This window comes from Manis pentadactyla, chromosome X (assembly GCF_030020395.1).
Source record: "Manis pentadactyla isolate mManPen7 chromosome X, mManPen7.hap1, whole genome shotgun sequence".
Taxonomy (NCBI): domain Eukaryota; kingdom Metazoa; phylum Chordata; class Mammalia; order Pholidota; family Manidae; genus Manis; species Manis pentadactyla.
Genome location: NC_080038.1, coordinates 61,636,518 through 61,660,995, shown reverse-complemented (window position 1 = coordinate 61,660,995; position 24,478 = coordinate 61,636,518). Strand labels below are relative to the sequence as shown.

The window sequence follows — 24,478 nt, the reverse complement described above, 5'->3', positions numbered from 1 at the left end:
CAACCCCTTATCAGATATTTCATTTATGACTATATTCTCCCATACTGTAGGATGCCTTTTTGTTCTACTGATGGTGTCTTTTGCTGTACAGAAGCTTTCTAGTTTGATATAGACCCACTTGCTCATGTTTTATTTTGTTTCCCTTGCCAGGGGAGATATGTTCATGAAAAACTTGCTCATGTTTTTATTCAAGAAATTCTTGCCTATGTTTTTCCTAAGAGTTTTATGGTTTCATTACTTACATTCAGGTCTTTGATCCATTTCAAGTTTACTTTTGTGTATGGGGTTAGACAGTAATTCAGTTTCATTCTCTTAGATATATCTGTCCAGTTTTGCCAACACCAGCTGTTGAAGAGGCTGTCATTTCCCTATCGTATGTCCATGGCTCCTTTATCATATATTAATTGGCCATATATGTGTGGGTTTATATCTGGGCTCTCTATTCTGTTCCATTGATCTATGGGTCTGTTCTTTGGCCAGTACTAAATTGTTTTGATTACTATGGCTTTGCAGTAGAGTGTGAAGTTGGGGAGCGTAATCCCCCCAGCTTTATTCTTCCTTCTCAGGATTGCTTTGGCTATTTGGAGTCTTCTTTGATTCCATATGAATTTTAGAACTATTTGTTACAGTTTGTTAAAAAATGCTGTCAGTATTTTGATAGGGATTGCATTGAATCTGTAGATTGCTTTAGGCAGGATGGTCATTTTGACATTATTCTTCCTACTGCTTTTTGATAATAACCATCCTGGGGTTTTTTGTTGTTGTTGAGATATTTTTGATTACTGAGTCAATCTCTATTCAAGCTATAGATGTGTTCAGACTTCTAATTCTTCATGATTTAGTCTTGGTGCACTGTATGTTTCCAGAAATTTATTCATTTATTCTAGGTTATCCAGTTTCTTGACACACAATTGTCTATAGTAGTCTCTTATGATCTTTCTTATTTCTTTTTCTTCAGTTGTTATGCTTTGTTCATTTCTGATTTTATGAGTCATCTCTTTTTTATTCTATTTAGTCTAGCTAAGGGTTTGTCACTTCTATTTTTTTCAAACAACTCTTAGTTTAATTGTTTCCTATCTTCTATTTTGTTTATTTCTGCTCTAATCTATTATTTCCACCCTTCTTCTAACTTTGGGCTTACTTTGTTCTTCTTTTTCTAGCTTTTTGAACTGTAAAGTTAAATTATTTAAGATCTTTCTTCTCTTTTAATGTTGGCATTTATTGCTATTAACTTTCTTCTCAGTACTACTTTTGCTGCATCTCATAAGTTTTGGTATGTTGTGTTTGGGTTTTGTTTGTCTTGAGGTGAATTCTAATTTCCTTTTTGATTTCTTCTTGGCCCAATGGTGGTTCAAAAGTGTGTTACCTTTAGTATGTTTGTGAATTTTCCAGTTTTCCTCCTGCTATTCATTTCTAGTTTCATTACATTGTGTTCAGAAAAGATACTTGGAGTGATTTCAATCTTCTTAAATTTGTGAAGACTTGTTTTGTGACCTAACATATTACCTTCCTTGGAGAAAGATACATGTGCTTGCAAATAATGTGTATTCTGCTGCTGTTGGATGGTATGTTCTCTATATGTTAAGACCATTTGGTCTACACTGTTCTTCAAGTCCTCTGTTTTTTGTTCTTCTGTCCAGATGTTCTTTCTATCCATTATATCAACCGGAGTATTAAAGTCAATTACTATTATTGTATTGCTGTCTATTTCTCCTCTCAGTTCTGTCAATGTTTGTTTTGTGTATTTAGGTTCTCTGATGTTGGTGCATATATATTTATAGTTGTTATACCTTCCATTTGGATTGACCTTTTAATCATTGTATAATGCATTTGTCTCATCTGACAGTTTTTGACTTAAAGTCTATTTTGTCTGAGATAAATATAGCCAACCCTGCTCTCTTTTTGTTACCATTTCCACGGACTATGTCTTTCCATTCTTTTATGTTCAGCCTATCTGTGTTCTTAAATCTAAAGTGACTTCTTATACAAAGCATACAGTTGGGTCTAACTTTTACCTATTTTGCCACTCTGTCTTTGACTGAGAAATTTTTACCTATACATATTTAAAGTAATTATTGATAGGAGAGGGTTTACTATTGCCATTTTGTTAGTTGTTTCCTATTGGTCTTGAAATTCTTTTGTCTGCATTTTCTCTGTTGTTCTTCTTCTTTGTGTTTTGTTGATTTTTTGTATTGGTATGATTTTATTCCTTTTTCTTTTGTGTAACTTCTATAGGTATGTTTTGTGGTTATCTTGGGGCTTACATAAAACAGCTTATAACAATCTATTTTAAGCTGACAAGTCAGTTGCATACAAAAATTCTATAACTTCTTCCCCATACAGTTTGTTACTTTTGTCACATTTTACATCTATTAATGTTGTGTATCTTTGAACACAATTTTTATAGTTCTTTAATTTTTTTTCATTTAACTTTTATACTAGAAACAAAAATGATTTATCTACTACCATTGCAGTAATACAGTATTCTGTATGTTTCTATATATTTACTTTTACCAGTGAGTTTCACACTTATGCCATCATGAGTCCTTTCATTTCGAGTTGGATAAACTCCCTTTGGTATTTCACATAATAAGGCAGGTCTAGCAGTAATAAACTTCCACAGTTTTTATCTATCTAGGAATGTCTTTATTTGACACTATTTCTGATGGAGAATTTTGACAGGTATAGTATACTTGGTTGAAATATTTTTACTTTAAGCACTCTGAATATATCATCCTGCTCCCTTCCTGCCTGCAGGGTTACTGCTGAAATATTTGCTCATAACCTTATGGTGGTTCCTTATATAAGTCAATTTTCTCTTGCTTTCAAAATTCTCTCTTTGCCTTTGACTTCTGACAATTTGATTAAAATGTGTCTTGGTATGGATTCCTCTTCAGTTCATTTATTTAGTACCTTTTATACTTCTTGGATCTAGTTGTCCATTTCCCTCCCCAGATTTGGAAAGTTTTCAGTCATTATTTCTTTGAATAAGCCTTGAGTCCTTTCTCTCTCTCTTCTGAGACTCCCCTAATGCCTATCTTGGTCTGCTTGATGGTATTCCATAAGTTCCATAAGCTGTTTCACCTTTTATCATTCTATTTTTGTTTTGTTTTCTATTACTTATTTCCAATGACCTATCTTACTACACTGACCTTTTCTTATGCTTTATCTAGTCTGCTGTTGAATCTCTCTCATGAATTTTTCAGTTTAGCTATTGTATTCTTTAGCTCCATGGTTTCTGTTCAGCTCTTCTTAATATTTTCTACCTCTGTTGAAATTTTCATTTTGACCAGGAGTTCTTCTCTTCATCCTTGTGGGCATCTTTATAGCAGTTATTTTGAATTATCTATCAGGTAAATCTAATAATTCTGTTTCACCAGGGTCAATTTCTAGAGATTTAGTATGTTCTTTTGTTTGGAGTATCTTTGCTGATTCTTCATTTCCCTTTACTCTCTATGTTGATGTCTGCACATTACACAAAGCAAGCACCTCTCCACCTCTCCAAGTCTTCAGGGACTGGCCTTATGCAGGAGATGATCTCTACCGATCAGCCTGGTTATAGATTCCAGGGGCCTCTACCAACTCTCCCCAACCCAGAGAGAAGAAATCAGCTGTGATTCTTGTCTGCTTACTCTAAGTTTGGGTAGGGGGCAGAGCCTATGGCATTACTAGTCCAATTCTCCATCTCCATTCTCTCCTAGGTGGCTAGACTGTGCTAGACACATCAGACCTCCATGACTGGCAAGACAGATGCCAGTTCTTTGGGAAGCCCCAGAGAAGTTGTGGCACTGAATGCACAGATTAACTCTTCCATCTCCAGCAGTAAGCTGGGATGTTTCATCCACTATGCTAAGCAGGAGGGAAGATCTATGGCATCTAGCAGTTTCAGCCATCCCCTCTGTTATCCCCCAGGCTAGACTGTGCTGGACCCCTCAGAACTCCTAGACTGGCAAGTCACATGCCAGTTCTTTGGGCAGCCCTGGAGTAGCTGGAGCACTGGATGCACATATAAACTCTTTCCTTCCCCAGGGGAAATGTTTAGAGCTGGGATTTTTTTGGGTTCTTTCTCTGTGCTCAGCAAGTGTGTTGATCTATGGTGTCTATCAGCTGAAGCCACCATCTCTGTCCTTCCCTAGGCAGACACTCAGAGTTCTAAGACTAGCAAGACAGAAACCAGTCCTCAAAAAACATGGGGTGCTGGTTGTATGAACCAAATCCTTACCTCCCCTTGGAGCAGCTGAAAGCTAGGGGGGTCTGTTCCTTATCACATGGTACTGTGCCAGTTTCAGGGACTCTAGTAATAGGGTATCCCACATATTCCTACCAGCTTTACTGAGCCTGGCTTCATGTTTGTCCTGAGTATAAGAGCACTTCAATTCATTCCTGTATTTATCACAAAGGGAATTTGTCCATGAGTTGTTGCTGAATTGGTGTGATGGTGGGGGGAAGGAAAGTCCAGGAATTTCTAACCCACTATCTTGCTGATGTCATTCTCTTCAGAATTATTCTTTTATTTTGTGAAATGTGACAAGCTGATTTAAAAATAGAAAGATAAATGCAAAGGGCCGAGAACATCTCAAATAATTTTAATGAAAAGGAACAAGGTGGAAGGACTTGCTTTATCAGATATCAAAATATAAAGTCCATAATTAAGACTATGGTATTGGTGCAATGACAAATAGACTAACAGAACAGAACAAACAGTTCACTTGATTTATGACAAAGGTGACAGTGCATACATGTGGAGAAAAAGACATTCCTTATAATAAATGGCCTGGGTCTGTTGAGTATCTGTAAGAAAAAGTGGAAGCTTGGCCATTATATCTTACCATACACATAAATAATTTCCAGATGCATTGCAGATGTAAATGTGGATGGCAAAAACATAAAGCTCCTAGAAGATAACATTGGAGAGTATCTACATGATCTAAGGTAGAAAAGTACTTCTCAGGGGAAAAAATACAGCGGAGAAGGAAGACAAGGCAGAAAACTCCTCCAACACAGAAAAGATAAAGAAATAAGACCCATCTATATCCTGCCTACAAGAGACTCGTTTCAGACCCAAAGACATACAGAGATTGACAATTAAAAGGATATTTCATGCAAATAATAGGGAGAGAAAGCGGGAGTAGTAGTACTTATGTCAGTCAAAATAGACTTCAAAACAAAGTGACAAGAGACAAAGAAGGGCATTACATAATGATAAAGGGGCCAATTCAACAAGATGGCATAACCATTATAAATGCCTATGTACTCAACATAGGAACACCTAAATATGTAAAATAAATACTAACAGAATTAAAGGGGCAAATAGACTGCAACTCAATCATTTGAGGAGACTTTAACACACCACTCACATCAATAGAGAGATAAACCAGACAGAAAATAAGGAAACAGAGTCAGTGAACAACACATTAGATCAGATGTACTTAACAGATATCTACAGAACATTTCACCCAAAAGCAATAGGATATACATTTTTCTCAAGGGTTCATGGAACACTTTCCAGAATAGATCTCATACTAGGCCACAAAAAGAGCCTCAGTAAACTCAAAAATACTGAAATTGCATCAGGTAACTTCTCAGACCACAATGGTATGAAACTAGAAATAAATTATATAAAGAAAACAAAAAAGCCTACAAACACATAGAGGCTAAACAGCATGCTTCTAAATAATCAATGGCTCAATGAACAAATCAAACCAGAAATCAAGCAATACACAGAGACAAATGAAAACAAAAATACAACAGTCCCAAATTTGTGGGATGCCACCAAAGTGGTTCTTAGAGGAAAGTACATAGCAATAAAGCCCACCTCAAGAAACAAAAACAATCCCAAATAAAATCTAACCTCATAATTTAAGAATCTAGAAAATGAAGAACTAATAAACCTAAAGTTAGTAGAAGGAGGGAGAAAATAAAGATCAGAGCAGAAATAAATAACATAGAGAATAAGAAAACAGTAGAAAAAGTCAAAGAAACCAATGACTGGTTCTGTGAGAAGATTAAAAAAATAGACACACGCCTAGCCAGAATTATCAAGGAAAAAAGAGAGTACACAAATAAACAAAATCAGAAACAAAAAAGGAAGAGTCACAACAGATACCACAGAAACACAGTGATTAGAGAATACTATGAAAAATTATATGCCAATAAATTGGACTACCTAGAAGCAATAGACAAATTCCTAGAAAAATGTAACTTACCAAGACTGACCCAGGAAGAAACAGAAAATCTGAACATTCCAATTACCAGCACTTAAATTGAATTGGTAACCATAAAATTCCCAATAAACAAAATTTCTGGATCAGATGGCTTCACAGCTGAATTCTACCAAACATTTAAAGAAGAGCTAATACCCATCCTTCTTAAGTTATTCCAAAAGGTAAGAGGAGTGAGTACTTCTAAACTCATTCTATGAGGCCAGGATCACCAGCAACATTCTATGAGGCCAGCAACACCAAAACCAGACAAAGACACTATAAAAAAGAAAATTTTTTACCAGATCAACAAAATATTATCAAACCAAATTCAAAAATATATCAAAAGGATCATCTATCACAACTAAGTGGGATTGATTCCAGGGACACAAGGATGGCACAATATTCGTAAACCAATCGGCGTCATACACCACATTAACAAAAAGGCTAAAAGCTACATGATTATATGAATAAGTGCTGAAAAAGTTTTGACAAAATTTAACATCCATTCATGATAAAAATTTTCAACAAAATGGGTATACATGGTACATACCTCAACATAATAAAGGACATATATGACAAACCCACAGCTGAAAGCTTTTCCTTTAAGATCAGGAACAAGACAAAGATGCCCACTCTCACCAGTTTTATTCAACATAGTACTGGAAGTCCTAACCATTGCAATCAGGCAAGAGAAAGAAATAAAAGGTATTCAAACTGGTAAGAAAGAGATAAACTGCCACTATTTGCAGATGACATGATATTATACATAGAAAATCCTAAAAACTCTACAAAAAAACTGTTAGAATAAATGGATTCAGCAAAGTTGCAGGATAAAAAGTATACAAAAATCTGTTGCATTCCTATATACTAACTGGTTAGCTGAAAGAGAACTCAGGAAAACAATTCCATTTACAATTGCATCAAGGAGAATAAAATACCTAAGAATAAACCCAGCCAAGAAGATGAAAGATCCTGTACTCTGAAAACTATAAGACACTGATGATATAAATTAAAGAAGGCACCAATAAATGAAAATCTATCCCACACTCATGGATATAAAGAACTAATATTGTCAAAATAGCCAACCTGCCCAAAGCGATCTACAGATTCAGTGAAATCCCTATCAAAATACCAGTGACAGTTTTCAATGAACTAGAGCAAATAATCCTAAAATTCATATGGAACCACAAAAGACCCCAAATAGCCAAAGCAATCCTGAGAAGGAAGATCAAAGATGGGGGTACTATACTCCCTGAATTCAAGCTATACTATTAAGCTACAGTAACCAAAAGAGTATGGTTACTGTACAGATTTCAAGCTATACTGCAAAGCTACAGTAACCAAGAGTATGGCACAAGAACAGACCCACAGATCAGTGGAACAGAACAGAGAGCCCAGATATAAACCCACACATATATTCTCAATTAATATACAATAAAGGACCCATGAATATACAAAGGAGAAAGAGAGCCTCTTCAATACCTGGTGTTGGGAAAACTGGACAGATACATGCAAGAAAATGAAACTGGATTACTGTCTAACTCCATACACAAAAGTAAACTTGAAATGGATCAAAGAGGTAAATTAAGTCATGTAACCATAAAACTCTTTTAAGACAACATAGGCAAAAATCTCTTAAACATAAGCATATTATACATAGAAAATCCTAAAAACTCCTAAAATTGGAAACCATAAAATTCCCAATAAACAAAATTTCTGAATCAGATGGCTTCACAGCTGAATTCTACCAAACATTTAAAGAAGAGCTAATACCCATCATGAGCAATTTTTTCCTGGATACATCTCCTTGGGCAAGGGAAACAAAATAAAAAATGAACAAGTAGGGTTACATCAAACTAAAAATCTTCTGTACAGAAAAGTACACCATCAGCAGAATGAAAAGTCAACCTACAGTATGGAGGAATATATTCATAAATGATTTATCTGATAAGGAATTAACATCCAACATATATATATAAAACTCATATGCCTCAACACCAAAAAAAAACAAATAAACCAATTAAACAATGGGCAGAGGACCTGAACAGACATTTCTCCAAAGAAGAAATATAGATGGCCAACAGGCACATGAAAAGATGTTCCACATCACTAATCATCAGGGAAATTCAAATCAAAAACACAATGAGACATCACCTCTCACAAGTTAGAATGGCCACCATGCAAAAGACAAGAAATAACAAGCGTTTGTGAGGATGTAGAGAAAAGGGAACCCTCCTATTTTGTTGGTGGGAATGTAAATTGATGGAGCCACTGTGGAAAGTAGTATGAAGGTTCCTCAAAAAACACTAAAAATAGAAATACCATATGCCCCAGTAATTCCACTTCTAGGAATTTACCTGAAGAAAACAAAATCCCTGATTCAAAAAGATATATGCACCTGTAGGTTTATCACTTCATTATTTATAATAGCCAAGTTATGGAAGGACCCTAAGTGTCTATCAGTAGATGAATGGATAACAAAGACATGGTATATATACACAATGGAATATTATTCAACCATAAAAAAGAGAGATCCTGCCATTTGCAACAACATGGATGGACCTATAGGGTATTATGTATTATGCTAAGTGAAATAAGTCAGGCAGACCAAGACAAATACCATATGTTTCACTGACTTGTGTAATATTAAAACAAAACAAAACAAACAAAATATCAGTAGACACACAGACACTGAGAAGTGACTGGAGGTTGCCTTGGGGGAGGTTGGCATGGCTCATGGGGATGGTAGTACAGCATGTAGAACACAGTCAGCGATTCTATAAAACCTTCCTATGTTTACTGATAGTAACATGCAGTAGTGAGGGTGAGGATTTAATAATATGTATAACTGTTGAACCACTGTATTGTATTCTTGAAACCAATATAAGATTTTATGTCAATGATACATCAATAAAAAAACAAAATATTAAAAAAGGAAAAATACTTCTTAAATGGAACACATAAAAACACTAGCCATAAAGGAAAACATAAAAAACTGGACACATTAAAATTAAAAACTTCTGTTCACCAAAAGATATGAAAAAAGATATGGGAACGGTTTGCAACATAAAAAATACAAAACTAGCTCACAGCCAGAGTATATTAAAAAATCCTACAATTCTATAGAAAAAGAACAAACAACCCAATAAAAAAATGGGCAAAATACTTGCATAGGCACTTCAGTGAAGAAGATATCCTAATAGATGACAAACATATGAAAAAGAGTACAACTTCACCAGTCTTCAGAGAAATGCCAATGAAAATCATAATGAGATATTAATACAAAGTCACCCACCAGAATGGCTATAATTAAGAGTGATAATAACAAGTATTGGCAAGGATGTGGAATACCGAGAAGTATCATACATTGTTGGTGGGAATGTAAATTGGTACATTTAGACTGTCATTATCAATAAATTTGAAAATATGCATTCTGTATAAACCAGTTTTCTAATCCTAAATCCAACAGAAATTCAAGTACATATAACCAAAAGATATGTATAATAATATTCATAGCTTCATTACTTACCACAAACCAAACAAGAAACAATCTAAATACTCATAATCAGTAGATCAAGTTAAAAAGCTGTGGTATATTCACAGAAGGGAATAATATACAAAAATAAAAATAAAAACTATAGCTGCATGCAACATGATGGATATCAATCATATAGTGTTGATCAAAAAAAAAAAAAGACCCTAAAAGAACACACTATTTTATTTCACTTATATTAAGTGCAAAATGGACAAAACTAATCTATGATGTTAGAAGTTAGGATAATCATTAACTTTGGAGAAAGAGGATAGTATGGTGATAGGGATGGAGCATAAGGTGGAGCTTGTGAATGCTAGTTCTATCAAACTGGGTTCTGGTAATTTTAGGATATTCTCTTTGTAATAATTCATCAGGTTCAATTATGATTTGCAACCTTTTTGGTGTGCATGTTTACTTCAATATAAAAGTGAAAAGATAGGAAAAGAAATGAAGAACTAAGTGATGACTATTTATAGAGTAGTCAGATAAAGGTGGCCCTCTATGAGGGCCACTCTGCAGGCAAGGCAAATGATTTCTCTTGGTAATATTTTTGGGGATTAAACAGTTTCAGCAATTCTCTAGTATAAAGAGATCTTCTCTGTAAGATAGGTACAAATAAATTATGGATTATTTTTCACAAGATTTGAGAGAAAGATGAGGCCTAAAAGCAAATAAAAGAAAACATCAAACAATACATTACAGAAAGTTTTGTGCACCATCCTAGAGGTAATGTGGTTAGGGCTTTTCTACATTTCACTTCCTAATGATTCTAGAAACCAGTGGAACTATTTACTCACCTAAGCATATCTGACAATTCAGAGACTAATCAAGACCTGAGGGAAGCAGGTCTGTTACATAAAAGAAAATATCTTTGTTTTACATTAACATCTCCAAAGGACCAAAATAATACTCAACTCAACAACTATTTAAGTACCCTAACTATAATTAGCACTGTGTCAGGTATTGTGGAAAAAACAAGAGGCAGATTTCTGAGGAGCTTTAATATAATGACACAAGACTTACTAAACACAACTGTAATAACAACTACAGAATGATTCCCAGACAGGATATGTTGAGTGGGTTGTAGGTATAGAGTTAGTGAGAGAGAAAAAGGAATAGGTATATTGGATCCAGGTGATCAAAAGATTTGAATGTCTTACTGAAAAGTCCAGATTTGAAAATCTATACAAAACTATTTTTTCTAGATCCCATGCCCTAAAAATACTCTTGGATTTAATGATTCCTAGTCATTTTCTTGATCAACCAGCTTTACTAAGTAATTTAAAATCTGGATACATAAAAGTTCCATCTAATTAAACCAAGAAATGTTTTGTGGAAAGCCAAATTAGGAACATATTCCAAATATCCCCAACAGTCCCAAATAAATTATTTTTAATCTTCCCATACATATTTTTTTCTAAACACTTCTTAGAGCTTTGGTTTAGATTGCCTATAGGGGCAATCACTGGAATGAGGTAATACTTTTATTTGCATCCCTCCCTAGATAATCTTCTAACCATTAAAAAATACCTAATACTTAATACAGTGTCTGGCTCATAGAAGACTTCCTATTTATTGAACTAGATTGTTAAATTATACCAATATATTAACCTTACTCATATCTCTTATAGTGTGGTCAATTTTGATAATATCCTTCCCTCAACACCTTTCCAGACTGAAAAAAACAACTAAAAAGTCTCTGTATCCTTTGGTAATTCAATTGGGTTTCTGGGGACTTTTACCAGCTGTTAGGTGTTTCTTGAGGATCAGCCACCAGAATTTCTTATATAATTGTGGATGCAAATCCACTTTGGTCTTTTACATGGGAAAGATTAGTTTTGTTCTGTCGTTATTTTCAACACCCTTCCTCATGACAACTACCATATTCTTGGCTTTGAGGACCACAGTCACAAGTGAGCCAACTTCTTCACAATGATTAACAGTGATTTTAATTTTTTAAATCTAACAATCATATTGTGTATTATCTAACTCAGATCTTGAGATCATCTCCAGTGAATATACAGATAAATCTACAGGTACTTGGTTACTACAGCTTAAGGAGACAGTTATGATTCCAGAAGGTCTGAAGTGACCCTTTTTATCATCAGTAATGTGTTTCCACTGGGGAGGCTTTTCTAACAATTCCCTTGGAGAACTTTGCTGATCTCTTTGTTATGTATCTTGACTGTCCCAATTTCATTCTCTATCCGCTTTTAAAATGTTTATAATTAAGGGATGACATACATACATCTTTAGTGGTTTCTAGATCCCTTTCTTGAGTCATAACTGAGCCCGTTATCTCTTAAGCATGGATAGGTTTGCATGACCTGATACAATTATGTGCCTCTGACTGTTAAGCCCACTTGGTGTCATGAGATCTTGCTGCAATGTATTCTTACCAGTTTGCCTTCACTCCTTGCAAATAAACTGGTAAGAAACCTGAATGTTCTGTCCTTTGAAGGGTGTACATGTCTAGCTTTCTTCCTCTCCATCTAAGAATTGCTGTAACAGCAGCTGTTTGTGTTGAAAAGCTAAAATATAAAAATATGACCTACGTGGCCAAATCCCACAAGGCTGTTTACTTCCTTATTCATGAATCAGAATCTGTCAGTACAACTTGGAATCTTGACTGTCAGCAGATACTGCAATTAAATGTCTCTGCAAAGCCAGCAGAGGGTGCACCAGGGCACCAGAAATTTTACCCAAGATGAAGCAGTATGAATTTAACTCTACTAGCAATCAAAACAATCAACTTTCCTTTTTTTTGTCTATACTAAAACTAATATCCTAAAGATAAACTTAAGTTGAGTCTGGGCTAAAATTCCTTCAAAGCATACTCTAGTGCTCCTGAAAGTGAAGTTCAGGAAGAATAAGAAATACATGGCTAAACTTAGTCTGGCCAAAATACAGATGGAGTATAAGAAAAGTATGCAGATCTGAGCCCTCTACTTTGTAAAAATTCTACTATGGAGCTCTACCCCACTACTTCCCAAAAAGGCTCCAGGAGGTAATATGCTATGGGGAATGGGCACTGAACTGGGAGTCAAGAAAATAACTTCCGTTCTAATTTTGACTGTAGTTGTATGATCTTGGACAAGTCACTTCCCCCTCAGGGCCTAGGTGTTCTCCAAGAGGCTCAAACAAAATGGCCTCCTGTGGCTCCTCACAATTCTTAAATTCTGACTCCAATTGATCTCAGCAATTGTAAAGAGCCAGCATGCTTGCTTCTACTGCTCACAAAAATTAAAACAGTAAGAATAAAGGACAGAAGATAGGGAGCCGTATTTAAACCTAGACAGTACTATTTGAAGTGCCATGAAAAGGACAGGCAGCCAAATGCCATCATAAACCTGTGAGAGTTGCATACCATCACAGAAGCCCTAGAGTATAGCTGTCCTGCTAATCCTCTATAAACATGGGTCTGTCTATTCTGAACACCAAAAGCCTTGGCCACCATTTGACTAAGGAAATTCAATTCCTTCAGCTTTTCACAGAATATCAGTATTCAGCTGCTTAGTGTATGTACTGGGCATTGTGGAGGCAGGGGTGCGTAGATAAAGGGAGCCAGAATCCTAGTTAATTATCATTTACTACAGTGTTTAAAGTTTCAAGTATGGGAAACATGTTTACTGATTCTCTTCTTTGATAAACTGTTATATAAGTTGGAGTATGGTAGCAAGACATTTTAAGGCTCAGGGCAACTTTACAATGCACAATGTAGAAAATGTGTCAGTCCTAACATTACAGTATTACCATGAATGTGTGGCCAGCTTTGGATGGGTGATCAAAATACCACAAATAATGTTTACAGAGTATGACAATGGCTCTGGATGTGGTTATAAATATAGAAGGCTTGGGTCCCTCACCTCAAGGAACTTATTTGCACGAGTTGTCCCTTTCCCCCAAAGGAACTAATTCATTATTATTCTTTAACCATCTCAAAGGATTCTTGGATGCCCCTCTTAAGACTCACATAAATCAAAATATGGCAGTAAAGAGAATACTTATTTTAAGTACACTAAGTTTACTTGAATAAAGAGCTGAAGAAGTAGAAAACAAACACCAAAGCTAACTGTTTGCTAGCAAGGGCACAAACACCATAACGATTGCAAAAAACCGCCCTTGAGAGATTACTCTTGAGTAATTATTCTATGAGTACATTCCTGTTCTCAAGTTTGCAGTAGTAAATGACACTTCACAGCCACTCTGCCTAGCCCATCTTCCAAAAAGAATCAGAACAAGCATGCAAAGGGTGAGTTTTATTTCCATAGATTTCTGAAATTGCTGTTCAAAAGTTGTCTAGCAAGACGGCATATTGCTATCAGAATTCCTCAGGGGTGCTGATCCTCACTAGAACACGAAGGATAATCAGTCTCAAATTGCAGGTAAGCGTGAATAAGCTCAAGTTCTAGCCAACGCACAAGGACCCACGCTGAAAATACGATTAAGAGTTCTTTCAACAGGCGTGGAGCAGTTATTACAGCTGTTTACAACTCCAACTCCAAAGGGGAGCCTGCTAGTGCTAACATCAGCTCTGGACGCGAAAAAACAAGCACCGCGGGCAGGGAATCTTACCAGGAGCAGAAGGGCCAAGCTGCTGGCGGGAGTGCCGCGAACTCTTCCCGAGGCAGCCCGTAGCCGGGGGCGGCGAGCGCGGGCCAGAGTTCCCAAGTCCAGGGTCCCGAAAAGTCTGGGCGAGCTGGACCAGGGACTGAGGACAACCTGCCCCCGGCGATCTCCCTCTCCCCCGCAAGCTTGCCCCCTCCTGGTCCTGTCTGTCCTCCAGCTAGGCTCGAGGTGGCAGAGTCCTTCCCAGGGCCCTGTGGGGAAGGCCCCCGCCCTGCCCACAGGGGAGGGGGCCTCGCCGCCGCCGCCGCCGCCCCTACTAGGTGACTCACCTGGTGTCCGTCCTGGGAGTCTGTGGGGAGTGTTGTTTCTCCCGGTACCAGCGGCTGTTGCTGAGATGACTGCTGCCCGAAGTGGCGGGTGATGGAACCGTCAGGGTCGAGGCCCCCGGGGTTGCTCAAGGTGCCATAGGTGCCAGGGGTGCCGGGGCCGCCAAGGCGGGACTCGGCTCCCCGTTCCCGCCGCAACTCGGAGCGCAACTCTAGGTAGCAGCACAACGTCAGCAGGTGGAGGGCCAGGGAGAGGCCAAAGAAACCCAGGAAGAGCCGGCAGTTGTTTCCTTCGCCCGCCTGGGCAGGGGCCCCACGACAGCCGCAGCCCTGGCTGACCCGCTCCCTCGGAGTTGCGGCGGGCAGGGGCTCCCTGCGCTCTACCTCGGGGTAGCCCATGGCCTCCGGAGACACCCTCTCTCTGAGGCCCAAGGGGCCGCCGCTTCTGCCTCAGCTGTTGTCGACCCCTGACAGGCTGCTACTGTTCTGCCATCTGCTGTGGGCAGCAGGGACCCGCTCCTGCGCTGCTAAGGCTGGGCGGAATAGAGCACGGAGCAGCCGCATGTGCAGCCTCACTCCTAAGGGTGGGAAAGAGAGGAGGAGGGGCAGGAGACAGGGGCTGCTCGGCCCTCCGAGAGAATGAGGGAGGAGGCCCGGGCCGACCCCGCCCCATCCCTTCAAGCGGCTGCTGGGAAGCCCAACCACCGGGCCCACCAAGCCTCGGGCTCCGCCCCCTGCCTTCCACCCTGCACCTCCTGCTGCGGGGCGGGGCCTGGGGGCGTGTGGGTTGGCCTCTGCCTGGAGGCCCCACCCCGTTCTTCCCGCTTGCCCCGTTCCAGTTGGCCTCTGTCGCTCACCCATAGACTCCGCCCCAATTTAACTCTTCAGCCCGGGTACAGCAGGGAGGAGGGGGGTAGAGGAGAGACTGAGAAGTATTTGGAAACCTTGGAAGGAAAGTAGAGCAAGAAAAGGAGACAGAAGCTAGTATTAATAAAAATGTTTGCGATTAACTGCAGTTGTTAATACCATCATCCAGTACTTATCTGTTAATTTCAATCTTCAAAGCGTTTAACAGACGTTAAACTAATTAAAACAGTTCTCGGTTTGGAATGAAACCGTGCCTGCTGTGTTTGCAATCCAATGGCGCGCCAAAAGAAAAGGAGACCCAGGAGCCTGAAAGCCAAAGGGAGCGAAAATGGGGTGAGACTGAGACAGCCCTACTCCTGAAGTGAGTCTGAGGCCTCCATCTAAGTAGCCAAGAAGCCCACCTGTTCCAGGTTGCCCCTCTCAGGGTAAAACAGTCCCCTTGGATTTCTTGATCTATTAGTTAATTCAACAAATACGTGCTGATTCCTTTACAGTGTAGGAAGTGCTGTATGAGAGAATCCACAGCCAGTGTAGCTTCTCTTCTTCCACCACGGCAGAGGATTTGAGTGGAGAACATGTGCCTTCAATGAGCAAATGGGGAAACTGAGGGCCAGAACAAGGTGGATTTTTACAGGGGATCCACAGAATGGCCAGATAATATTGGCATCTCTACTTGCAACTGTTCTGGCCTCTCCACTCCTCCCCTCCTCTCCCTGGAGTAGTCCCTGGGGGAAGTTCAACAAGTCAGCCAAATGTTCCAGATGTACTTGGCTGCAACTGCAGCATCTTCAAACAGCTGCACCAATCAGAAAAATGTTCAGAGTCAAAAAACAACAAAAAGTGGCAAATGTCAGAACAATAGATCCTGAAATGAAGGATGGGAAGGATTAGTTGAGTCACAATGACAAAAGTTACTAGTTTGAATTTATTGAGAGCTAAGTGACAACAGCAGAGGAAATGTTGTCTGCTTCTTGGTCTCTATGCACTCCCATTCCCATGTTCTGAATAATTAACCGTTTTATTGACTTGAGGGGGATAGGCCTAAGACCTAGGCTGGTGGAAAAGAAGAAAAATAGGGTGAAATAGAAAAGAAGACAAAAGATAAGAAACAACAAAACTAAAATAAAGCATATGGTGGGGAGGTCAGCCTAGGGAGCATAGAGGTCATAAACCTTAAATATATTAGCCACAGCCAACCTTTCTTCCATACACTTTGTGAATGGTTTCAGTGCTTCAGAAACATCTTTGTGTCCCCTCATTGACCCTTACCCATGAAATAGAAAGTTTGCAAAGAATATCATCTTCATCAGATAATAAAAAAGGGCACTTAGTAGCTAATCTCAAGTCCTGCTTGTTCAATCTAGAAATTCCAGATGGTAGGGGAACTGCCAGGCTGATTTACCTTAATTATCACAGCCAAGGATCATTAAAATATTAGAATAGGAGTCAGTGAACCTATCCTGCCACTGGTTTGCTGGGTGTAAGTCTGGGAAAAGGAAATCTCAGGGAAAAATACCTCTAAAAACTGAAATCAGTCAAAGGGAGAAATAAAGTTTAAAACCCGTTTCTTCCTTACAAACTGCAGTACAGGGCCATTTTTCTCCTCTGCTCCGGGAGAAGCCAAAACCGGCCCTCCCCTCACCTCTCAGGTACAGATAAGCCATCCTTGTCCAGGTAATTACCCATTGATATGGAGATGAACTTCTCTCCACCCCTGAGGAATGATGCAAATACACTAAAGCCATACCTCTTTCCACCTCTGAACACCTATTGATATGCAGATATACTAAAGCCAGGCGAGATATTCTGGAAGTGTTAAATTTACCCACACTGGGTCACTCTGAGCAAGTCACTGTGTATTTTGGGACCTTAGTTTCTCCAGTTGTAAAACAGGGACTTTGAACTTGAATTGCTATAGCATTGTGTTTTCTCTGTGCTGTCACCAGCTATTTGACTTGGTTGCTTACACAGCTCAAAGAGGTTGTGCCTTCTTCCCCTAAAGTGTAAAGGGAACATACAACAGCCATCTCCTGGTAGTGGTGGTGGTACTCAGGGGCCATAGTGGTCTCAGCTTACCGTATTCTACCAGGCTTTTAACAGCTTGACTGAGACCCCGGGTTGTACCATTGCCTCAGAAGCCCTGCAAGTTGCATCTGACCTGGACATCACTTTGGTTCCTTGGAGGAAGAACATATGGCTTCATATGCAGCAGAAATTTTGGAATGGGGCAATCCAGTGAGGAATGCACATGGTTATTTTTAAAGAATGTTTTGAAGTATTTCTTCAGTTCGCTTCTATGTTTCTATAAGAACTCCATCCCTAACAGCACAGGTCTCAAAATGACAGCCTGCAGGCCACATCCAGCAAACAGATGTGTTTGCTGCAATGTTGGCTAAATCTTTGAGCTGAAGCAATTTAACTGCCAACATTTAGAAATCAGGAGATTTCACATAAAAAATACAGACTTCCTGCTTCTCTACAAAATATCAGAAAATCTGCTAACACGGGATCCACATTCCCATATGGCTACAGTCAGCTAGAACTTCCCCCTTGACACAAGTGTGAGCAATCAAGTTCCACAGTCATCCTACCTCCTTCTTCTAGTCTCCATTACTGTCCTTATCACTCATTTACCTTCCCTGTCTGGACCCATGTACTCAAGAAGACAAAATATCAGCACCTTAGCATTACCTATAATCTGCCTCTGCAACCTTATCTTCCACCATCCTACAAGGAATCCATACCAAATTCATTACTCTTGTCACACTTCTGTGCCTTTGTGAAAACTGGTTTCTTTGTCAGGAATGCCTGTAAGAATATAGTAATTTACCCTCCATTTGCCCCATGGTCCCAAGCACATGAGCAGGTGAGAATTATGCCTGGGCTTGCCTGGGGCTTGACTGGGCTTACCCCGCCTTATTTCTAAACATCCCGACCCTCCCCCAAGGCCACAGGCCGAGCGAATCTGCCACAATAAAAGGCACCACTCTCTGCACTACGCTGCTGCCCTCTCTCTCTGTCTCTCTCTCTGTCTCTGTCTCTCTGTCCCCCTGCTCTCCCTGCTCTCTCCCTCTCTCTCTCTCTGCTCTCTCTGTCCCGCTGCTCTCTCTGTGCCCCCCCCGACTCTCTGTCCCTCCGACTCTCTCTCTGTATCTCTCTTTGCCTCTGTCTCTGTCCCCCTGCTCTCCCTGCTCTCTCTCCCTCTCTCTCTGCTCTCTGCTCTCTGTCCTGCTGCTCCCTCTCTCTCTCTCTCTCTAGCCACCCCCTCCCTCTGGGGCAGCCACTCTCTCCTTCAGATAATAAAGTCTCTTGCGTGGGCCCGTGTCTCCTGAGTCATTCTGGGTAAGGAGGGTCGCGGCGAGATACCCTTTCATTGGTGCCGTGACTTTGGATGAGGCTCTCCCACTGACTTTGCTCTTCCTCTGGTAACCTGAGCTGCTTTGGGAACCTGAGCTGCCCGATCCTCCTCCACAGGCTCACCGTCCACTTCCCCGGTCACTCGTCTTCTCGCCCAACACCGGCCTTTGATTTGGTGAGTCTCCCCTTCATGGTCGACTTAAATGTCCCTTTGGAACCTGGGAAGTGACCGTTGAGGTCTGGCACCCCCAAGGGCTCCTCTAGGACAGGGGCACCCCCAACCACGACTTTCACAGTCACGGTTGATCCCCATAGTCGACCCTTCTCTGCCTCCACATGGTGAGAATCCTCATCCACTGAGGCCCGGTTTCCCTTTATCTACGTTTCTACTCAACTCGAAAACTCCTGGTACCAGGTACCGAGCCTCCCCAGCGTTTTCGCCTCGACCCCACAATTAGAGGTGGTGACGACCCCCTAACTGTGCCTGGTCTTCTCCGCGACCTTCTCAATCGCTCAGGGACGCCGAAGCGACTTCTGAACAGTCGCATTCTCACCATGGGATCTGGCCCTCTGTTCCCACAGATTCACTGCTAGGATGCTTACTCAATAATCTAAAGCCCCTCCACCTCACTCCAGACCTCAAACCTGTTCGCTACTGTAATGAGATCTGGCCACAATATCCCTTGGACCATCAGTCTAAATGGTCCCCCAGTGGCTCTTTAGATCCTAAAATTCTCCACGACTTATACAACTTCTGTGAGCGTACGGGCAAATGGAAAGAGATCCCATATATCTAGGCCTTCTCCTACCTCCGAACCAAACTCTCTGTCTCCCCTGCAATCCTAAACACCTACTACTTGCCTTAAAGTCCACACCTCTAAGCTTTTTTCACGTTCCCAAATATCCTTAACTGCCTATAGAACTCCTAGACAATGCACCACCACGGGCCCTCTTGTCCCCTCCTGGCTCATGCCAGGAGCTCTCTGTCCTCTCACTGTATCATTACGTCTCAATCTGTATGTTTGTGTCTAAGTGTGTGAATGAAAAATATTTTTCTACCTCCGGATGGTATTAATAAAGATTGATTTAAAGACAAGCGCTTGTAAAAATTGGGCATTCTAAAATTTCCAGAAAATTCTAATAATAAGCATTAATGCTACTTTAAGTTGAACTGAATAGACATGTCCTTAAGATTATCAGCTGCATAAGTTTACCTAAAGTCATTTAAGTTGATGGCATCTGTTAAATCTTTCAAAGAAAAATGCTTAAAGTGAAGTGTAGCTTTGTCCACTATTTAAGCAAGTGCCTTAAAACTTTTAACAGCTACCCAAAATCAAATGCAAAAAGGTGCTTTTACCTCTAGTTAACTCTGATATTTTCCAGAGGGTCCCTGGAGCATGTCAGAGGAATTTTTTCTCATTGGAGAAAATATTTGGCTAATTTGGCTTATTTACCTGCTTAATTACCTAGAAGGCACTGTCACAGGGAATGATGCTAAACTTTGTTACTGAATGTTTTGTGTTACAGAAATATCCAAATTTCCTTATGACAACTGTCTTACAGTAAGCTCTCATCAGATCTTTAACCATTGTCATTTGTAAGTCTTTTGTCATCTATACTCACTGTTTTATTACTCCTAAACTAGTAAAAAACTAGATTTCAGCAGAACAGGTATTAGTTACATAGGATTAAGGAAACTAAGGAAGATAATTTTGTGGCTTTTTGTTTCAAATGTTGTTGATAAAGTGTTTCAAGCTTTTTCTCTTATGCTGACAGCAGTTTAGTAAATGACTGCCTTTATAAGCAGAATTGAAACTTTATCTTTCACTCTACCTGATCCCTCCAGAATTTAAAAACTCTCAGTGACTATTTTTATATTTCATGGCAGTATGTTTATTTGCACAAGTTCAATAAGAATCTGCTTTCCTTGTAAGAGGACTAATTAAAAACACTGGTTATATTACCAAGGCTTTGACTGGAATGTCATACCTGAGAGACACGTGTGTAAACTCAGATATGAACAGACAGCTTTAAGGAACTAAGATTGACTTTATAAAGCCAACAAAGCCCCTTAGAAGAACTGGCCTGGTACCTTGCTTACAGAGTTCCCAGCAGCCTTACCAGGTGAGTAAGGAAGGTCACTTCCTGGCAGGTGCAGGAACCTCAGGAAGAGAGGAATTCACCCAAATCTACAGGTACTGCAGACACAAGCTGATGTCAAGTCTGGCTTGGCTTTCAGGCCTCAAGAAGCCCTTAAAAGTTCAATCTGAAATTCCTTGCTAAAAGTTCCAGCAAAGCACATTTAAAAGATCCCATATAATCAATTACTCTTCTTGCTGCACTTATGCAAATAATCAAGCCAACTGTTAATTATTTTCTTAATCTGGATACTTCTAATAAAAATGTGGGTGATTTTAGAGAAAAGTATTGTTTCAATAATGCTGTCTTATCTGTACTAAATCCCGATACCAGTCATTGAGATGTAAACCCGATCCAACATTCTAGTTTCCTCATGATACTTGGGTATGATTCTCAATTAGACTCTTCATATTTCTAGTTCTCATATTCAGCCTTGCATTCTTAATCTCGTCAAGTTTGTCCTTCCAGAATGGAAAATCCAACTCCAGATGTTGCTACTTAACCTAATAACAATTTGTTCTATCTTGCCTAAAAGCCACAAAACTGCAAATAATAATAGAAATGAAACCCGGAATAGAAGTGCCAACCTTCTGAGGCCCTCTCAACTGACCAGTGATGGAGACCTAGCTGCACCTATTACTGTGCCCCCTCTCAGCATGAAGCAGCCAGAGCGGTCATCGCCCCTTTTCCCTAGCAGCATCTAGAAGCTCTATCTGTAGAGGGGAGAATGAGACAGGGATCATAGGCTTAGACAGAATAAGGTGAGAGCCTCTGGAGAAAGCAAGGCAGGATATTTGCAGTCAGAGCAATGTAAAACTACATGCTAGGAAACCCCCCCTACTAAAACTATGTTGAACATTAAGCTCTAGATTCGTTCTTCAGTGAGATCAGTTAATGTTCCCCAGATAAAGAAGAGTAGCACATGTTTTATTAAGCTAATCATTTGTAATCATGTATAAGATTAGCATACTAAAAGGCTCAGGCCTATGTGCTGTCTTTCCTCCTTCAGATCTGAGGTAATTTTGCAAACTGAGCAACTAACTTAGCATGCAGACCCAGCTGTAGATGGCATAGTAAAAGGCAGGATTCTTTAGCAAATAGACAATACCTCAGCCCACCTTGGGAGCTGAGCAGGTAACCTTTTGATATGCTCCCAGACCTGGATGCCGGTATCCCATAGAAAAGTTCAAGGCAGGAAATTCCTTATGTTAAGTTAATTTTTAATATTAAGAGACCACTTAACAAGACCTTCCCCAAGGCTTTAGGGATACTCCCCACCTTTTTGGACAGGCTCTAGCACTAGACCTCAAATCCCTTACTCTCTCGAGCTCCACCCTTCAATATGTAGATGATCTCCTCCTGTGCAGTCCCTCCCTACAAACCTCACAACAGGATACTATTCTCCTTTTAAACTTTCTCTCAGAACACAGCTATCTAGTTTCACCCTCCAAAGTTAAGCTGTCTGCCGCTCAGGTCATATACCTGGGAGTTCAGCTCTCCCCACGCTACAAAGCCATTACCATATACAGGAAAAAACTTACCCAAACCATGCCCATTCCAAACACCAACCAACACCATCCCTCACTCCCAAATGGCAAGGACCATACACCGTAATCCTTTCCATGCCAACTGCAGTTGAACTCCAGGATCATCCCCACTAGATAACATAACTCCCACCTTAAGCCGTTTGTCTCCCCTTATTCCCCTCCCACCAAATCTCCCACTGGTTCCTACTACTCCACCCTGACGGACCTCTTACTCTCCACATTTCGTGCTGCTCATCTCCACTTAACCACTCATCACTGAAGTTTCTGCCAGCACGGAGTCCTAAGACCTCCCTTACAACAACCATGCATCATGCTTCAGAATTATTAACCCTGGTCTCAACACTTATTCTCTCACCAGACCTATCTTCCCAACACCAGCCTTTTCTTCTCTTTCAGACTGTCCAACAGATTGCACCATCAAGGATTCCCTTTGCCCTACAGGTTGCTTTTCTGCCTACACATATGTCCCCAAAGAATGCTATTAATTCAGCCACCCTATGTAAACAATCAACCCAAATGCAAAAAATTTCTAACCAAACCTTTAACCAGCTTATGTTACAGGATTACCAACCCCTCTCCAAAGATGATGATCCTTATTGAACCTGGAAAATGCCATGGCCACTGCAGACCAAGGGCTCATCTGAGGACAAAAATGAACTTCATCACCCCTAATCAGTAGGAAGCAACTCCTGAAGACTAACCTTCACCCCTTCCCAAATCCTCTACCACTTATAAAACAGAAAAGGGAGGAATGTAAGAATATAGTAATTTATCCTCCATTTGCCCCATAGTCCCAAGCACATAAGCCGGTGAGAATTATGCCTGGGCTTGCCTGGGCTTACCCCGCTTTATTTCCAAACATCCCGACCCTCCCCCAAAGCAACAGGCCGAGAGGACCCACAGTAAAAGGCACTACGCTGCTGCCCTCTCTCTCTCTCTCTGTCTCTATCTCTCTGTCCCCTTGATCTCCCTGCTCTCTCCCTCTCTCTGCTCTCTGCTCTCTCTGTCCCGCTGCTCTCTGTGCCCCCTCCTCTCTGTCTCTCTGTCCCTCTCTCTGTATTTCTGCCTCTGTCTCTGTCCCCCTGCTCTCCCTGCTCTCTCTCCCTTGCTCTCTGCTCTCTGCTCTCTGTCCCGCTGCTCCCTCTCTCTCTACCCACCCCCTCCCTCTGGGGCAGCCACTCTCTCCTTCAGATAATAAAGTCTCTTGCGTGGGCCCGTGTCTCCTGAGTCATTCTGGGTAAGGAGGGTCACGACGAGATAACCTTTCAATGCCCCCATCTTGGACACCCAATAAGTTCTTCAAGAACCAAATCCTGTGTTCTCTCTGGCCCCACAACTCACTCCTAACAGATTTTCCATTATGCTTTCCCTGTACCCTGAGCATCTCTCAATGATATCATTTACCACATTGTATTTTTTTTGCAAATGCCTTCTCACCACTAAACTATGAGCTCCCTGATGGTAAGAACCACATTTTAAAAATTTTGGTAGTCTCAATACTTAGCATAACACCTACCACAAAATAGGCCCTAGAATTGTTTGTCAAATGAATGGGGCATGAAGTCAGCCTCTAACCTAGAATTCCAAGAAGGGAAATGGGCTAAGGTATGCCTATCAGTACCACTATTAAACACTGTGTGCAAAGCTAAATAACACATTGCAGAAAAATATAAAGGAAATTGAAACAAATGACAATTGTGCAATTATCCTCTTATTTGTGCTGTGGAGTTTTGGATAATCCAGAAGAGTAAATAATCTAGAAATTCAAATAAAATTGATTTGTAGTACTTCATTGGCTTTCTGTCACATCAAGTTTCCCTTCCTAATTTTGTCTTTCTGGACCTAATATTTAAATAATATTATCTGACAATACCTGAATAATAAGTATTTAAAATGAATTGACAGCCTCTGGTGGAATATGAAAAGGAGTTGGGC

At 40.3% G+C, this 24,478-nt stretch overlaps 1 protein-coding gene across 13 annotated transcripts in view; it reads right to left on the bottom strand.

The window, feature by feature from the left end:
* EDA (ectodysplasin A) overlaps positions 1-15,252 on the bottom strand; it is a 642,485-nt gene extending 627,233 nt beyond the window's left edge. For 9 of the 13 annotated variants that reach the window (XM_036932441.2, XM_057495635.1, XM_057495636.1 and 6 more), the window contains exon 1: positions 14,637-15,252. In XM_036932441.2, the coding sequence (XP_036788336.2) occupies positions 14,637-15,032 (396 nt within the window). In that variant the 5' untranslated portion in view covers positions 15,033-15,252. The remainder of the gene's footprint in view (positions 1-14,636) is intronic. The other 4 variants (XM_057495645.1, XM_057495644.1, XM_057495643.1 and 1 more) reach the window with 3 other exon arrangements.
* Positions 15,253-24,478: the final 9,226 nt, after the last annotated feature.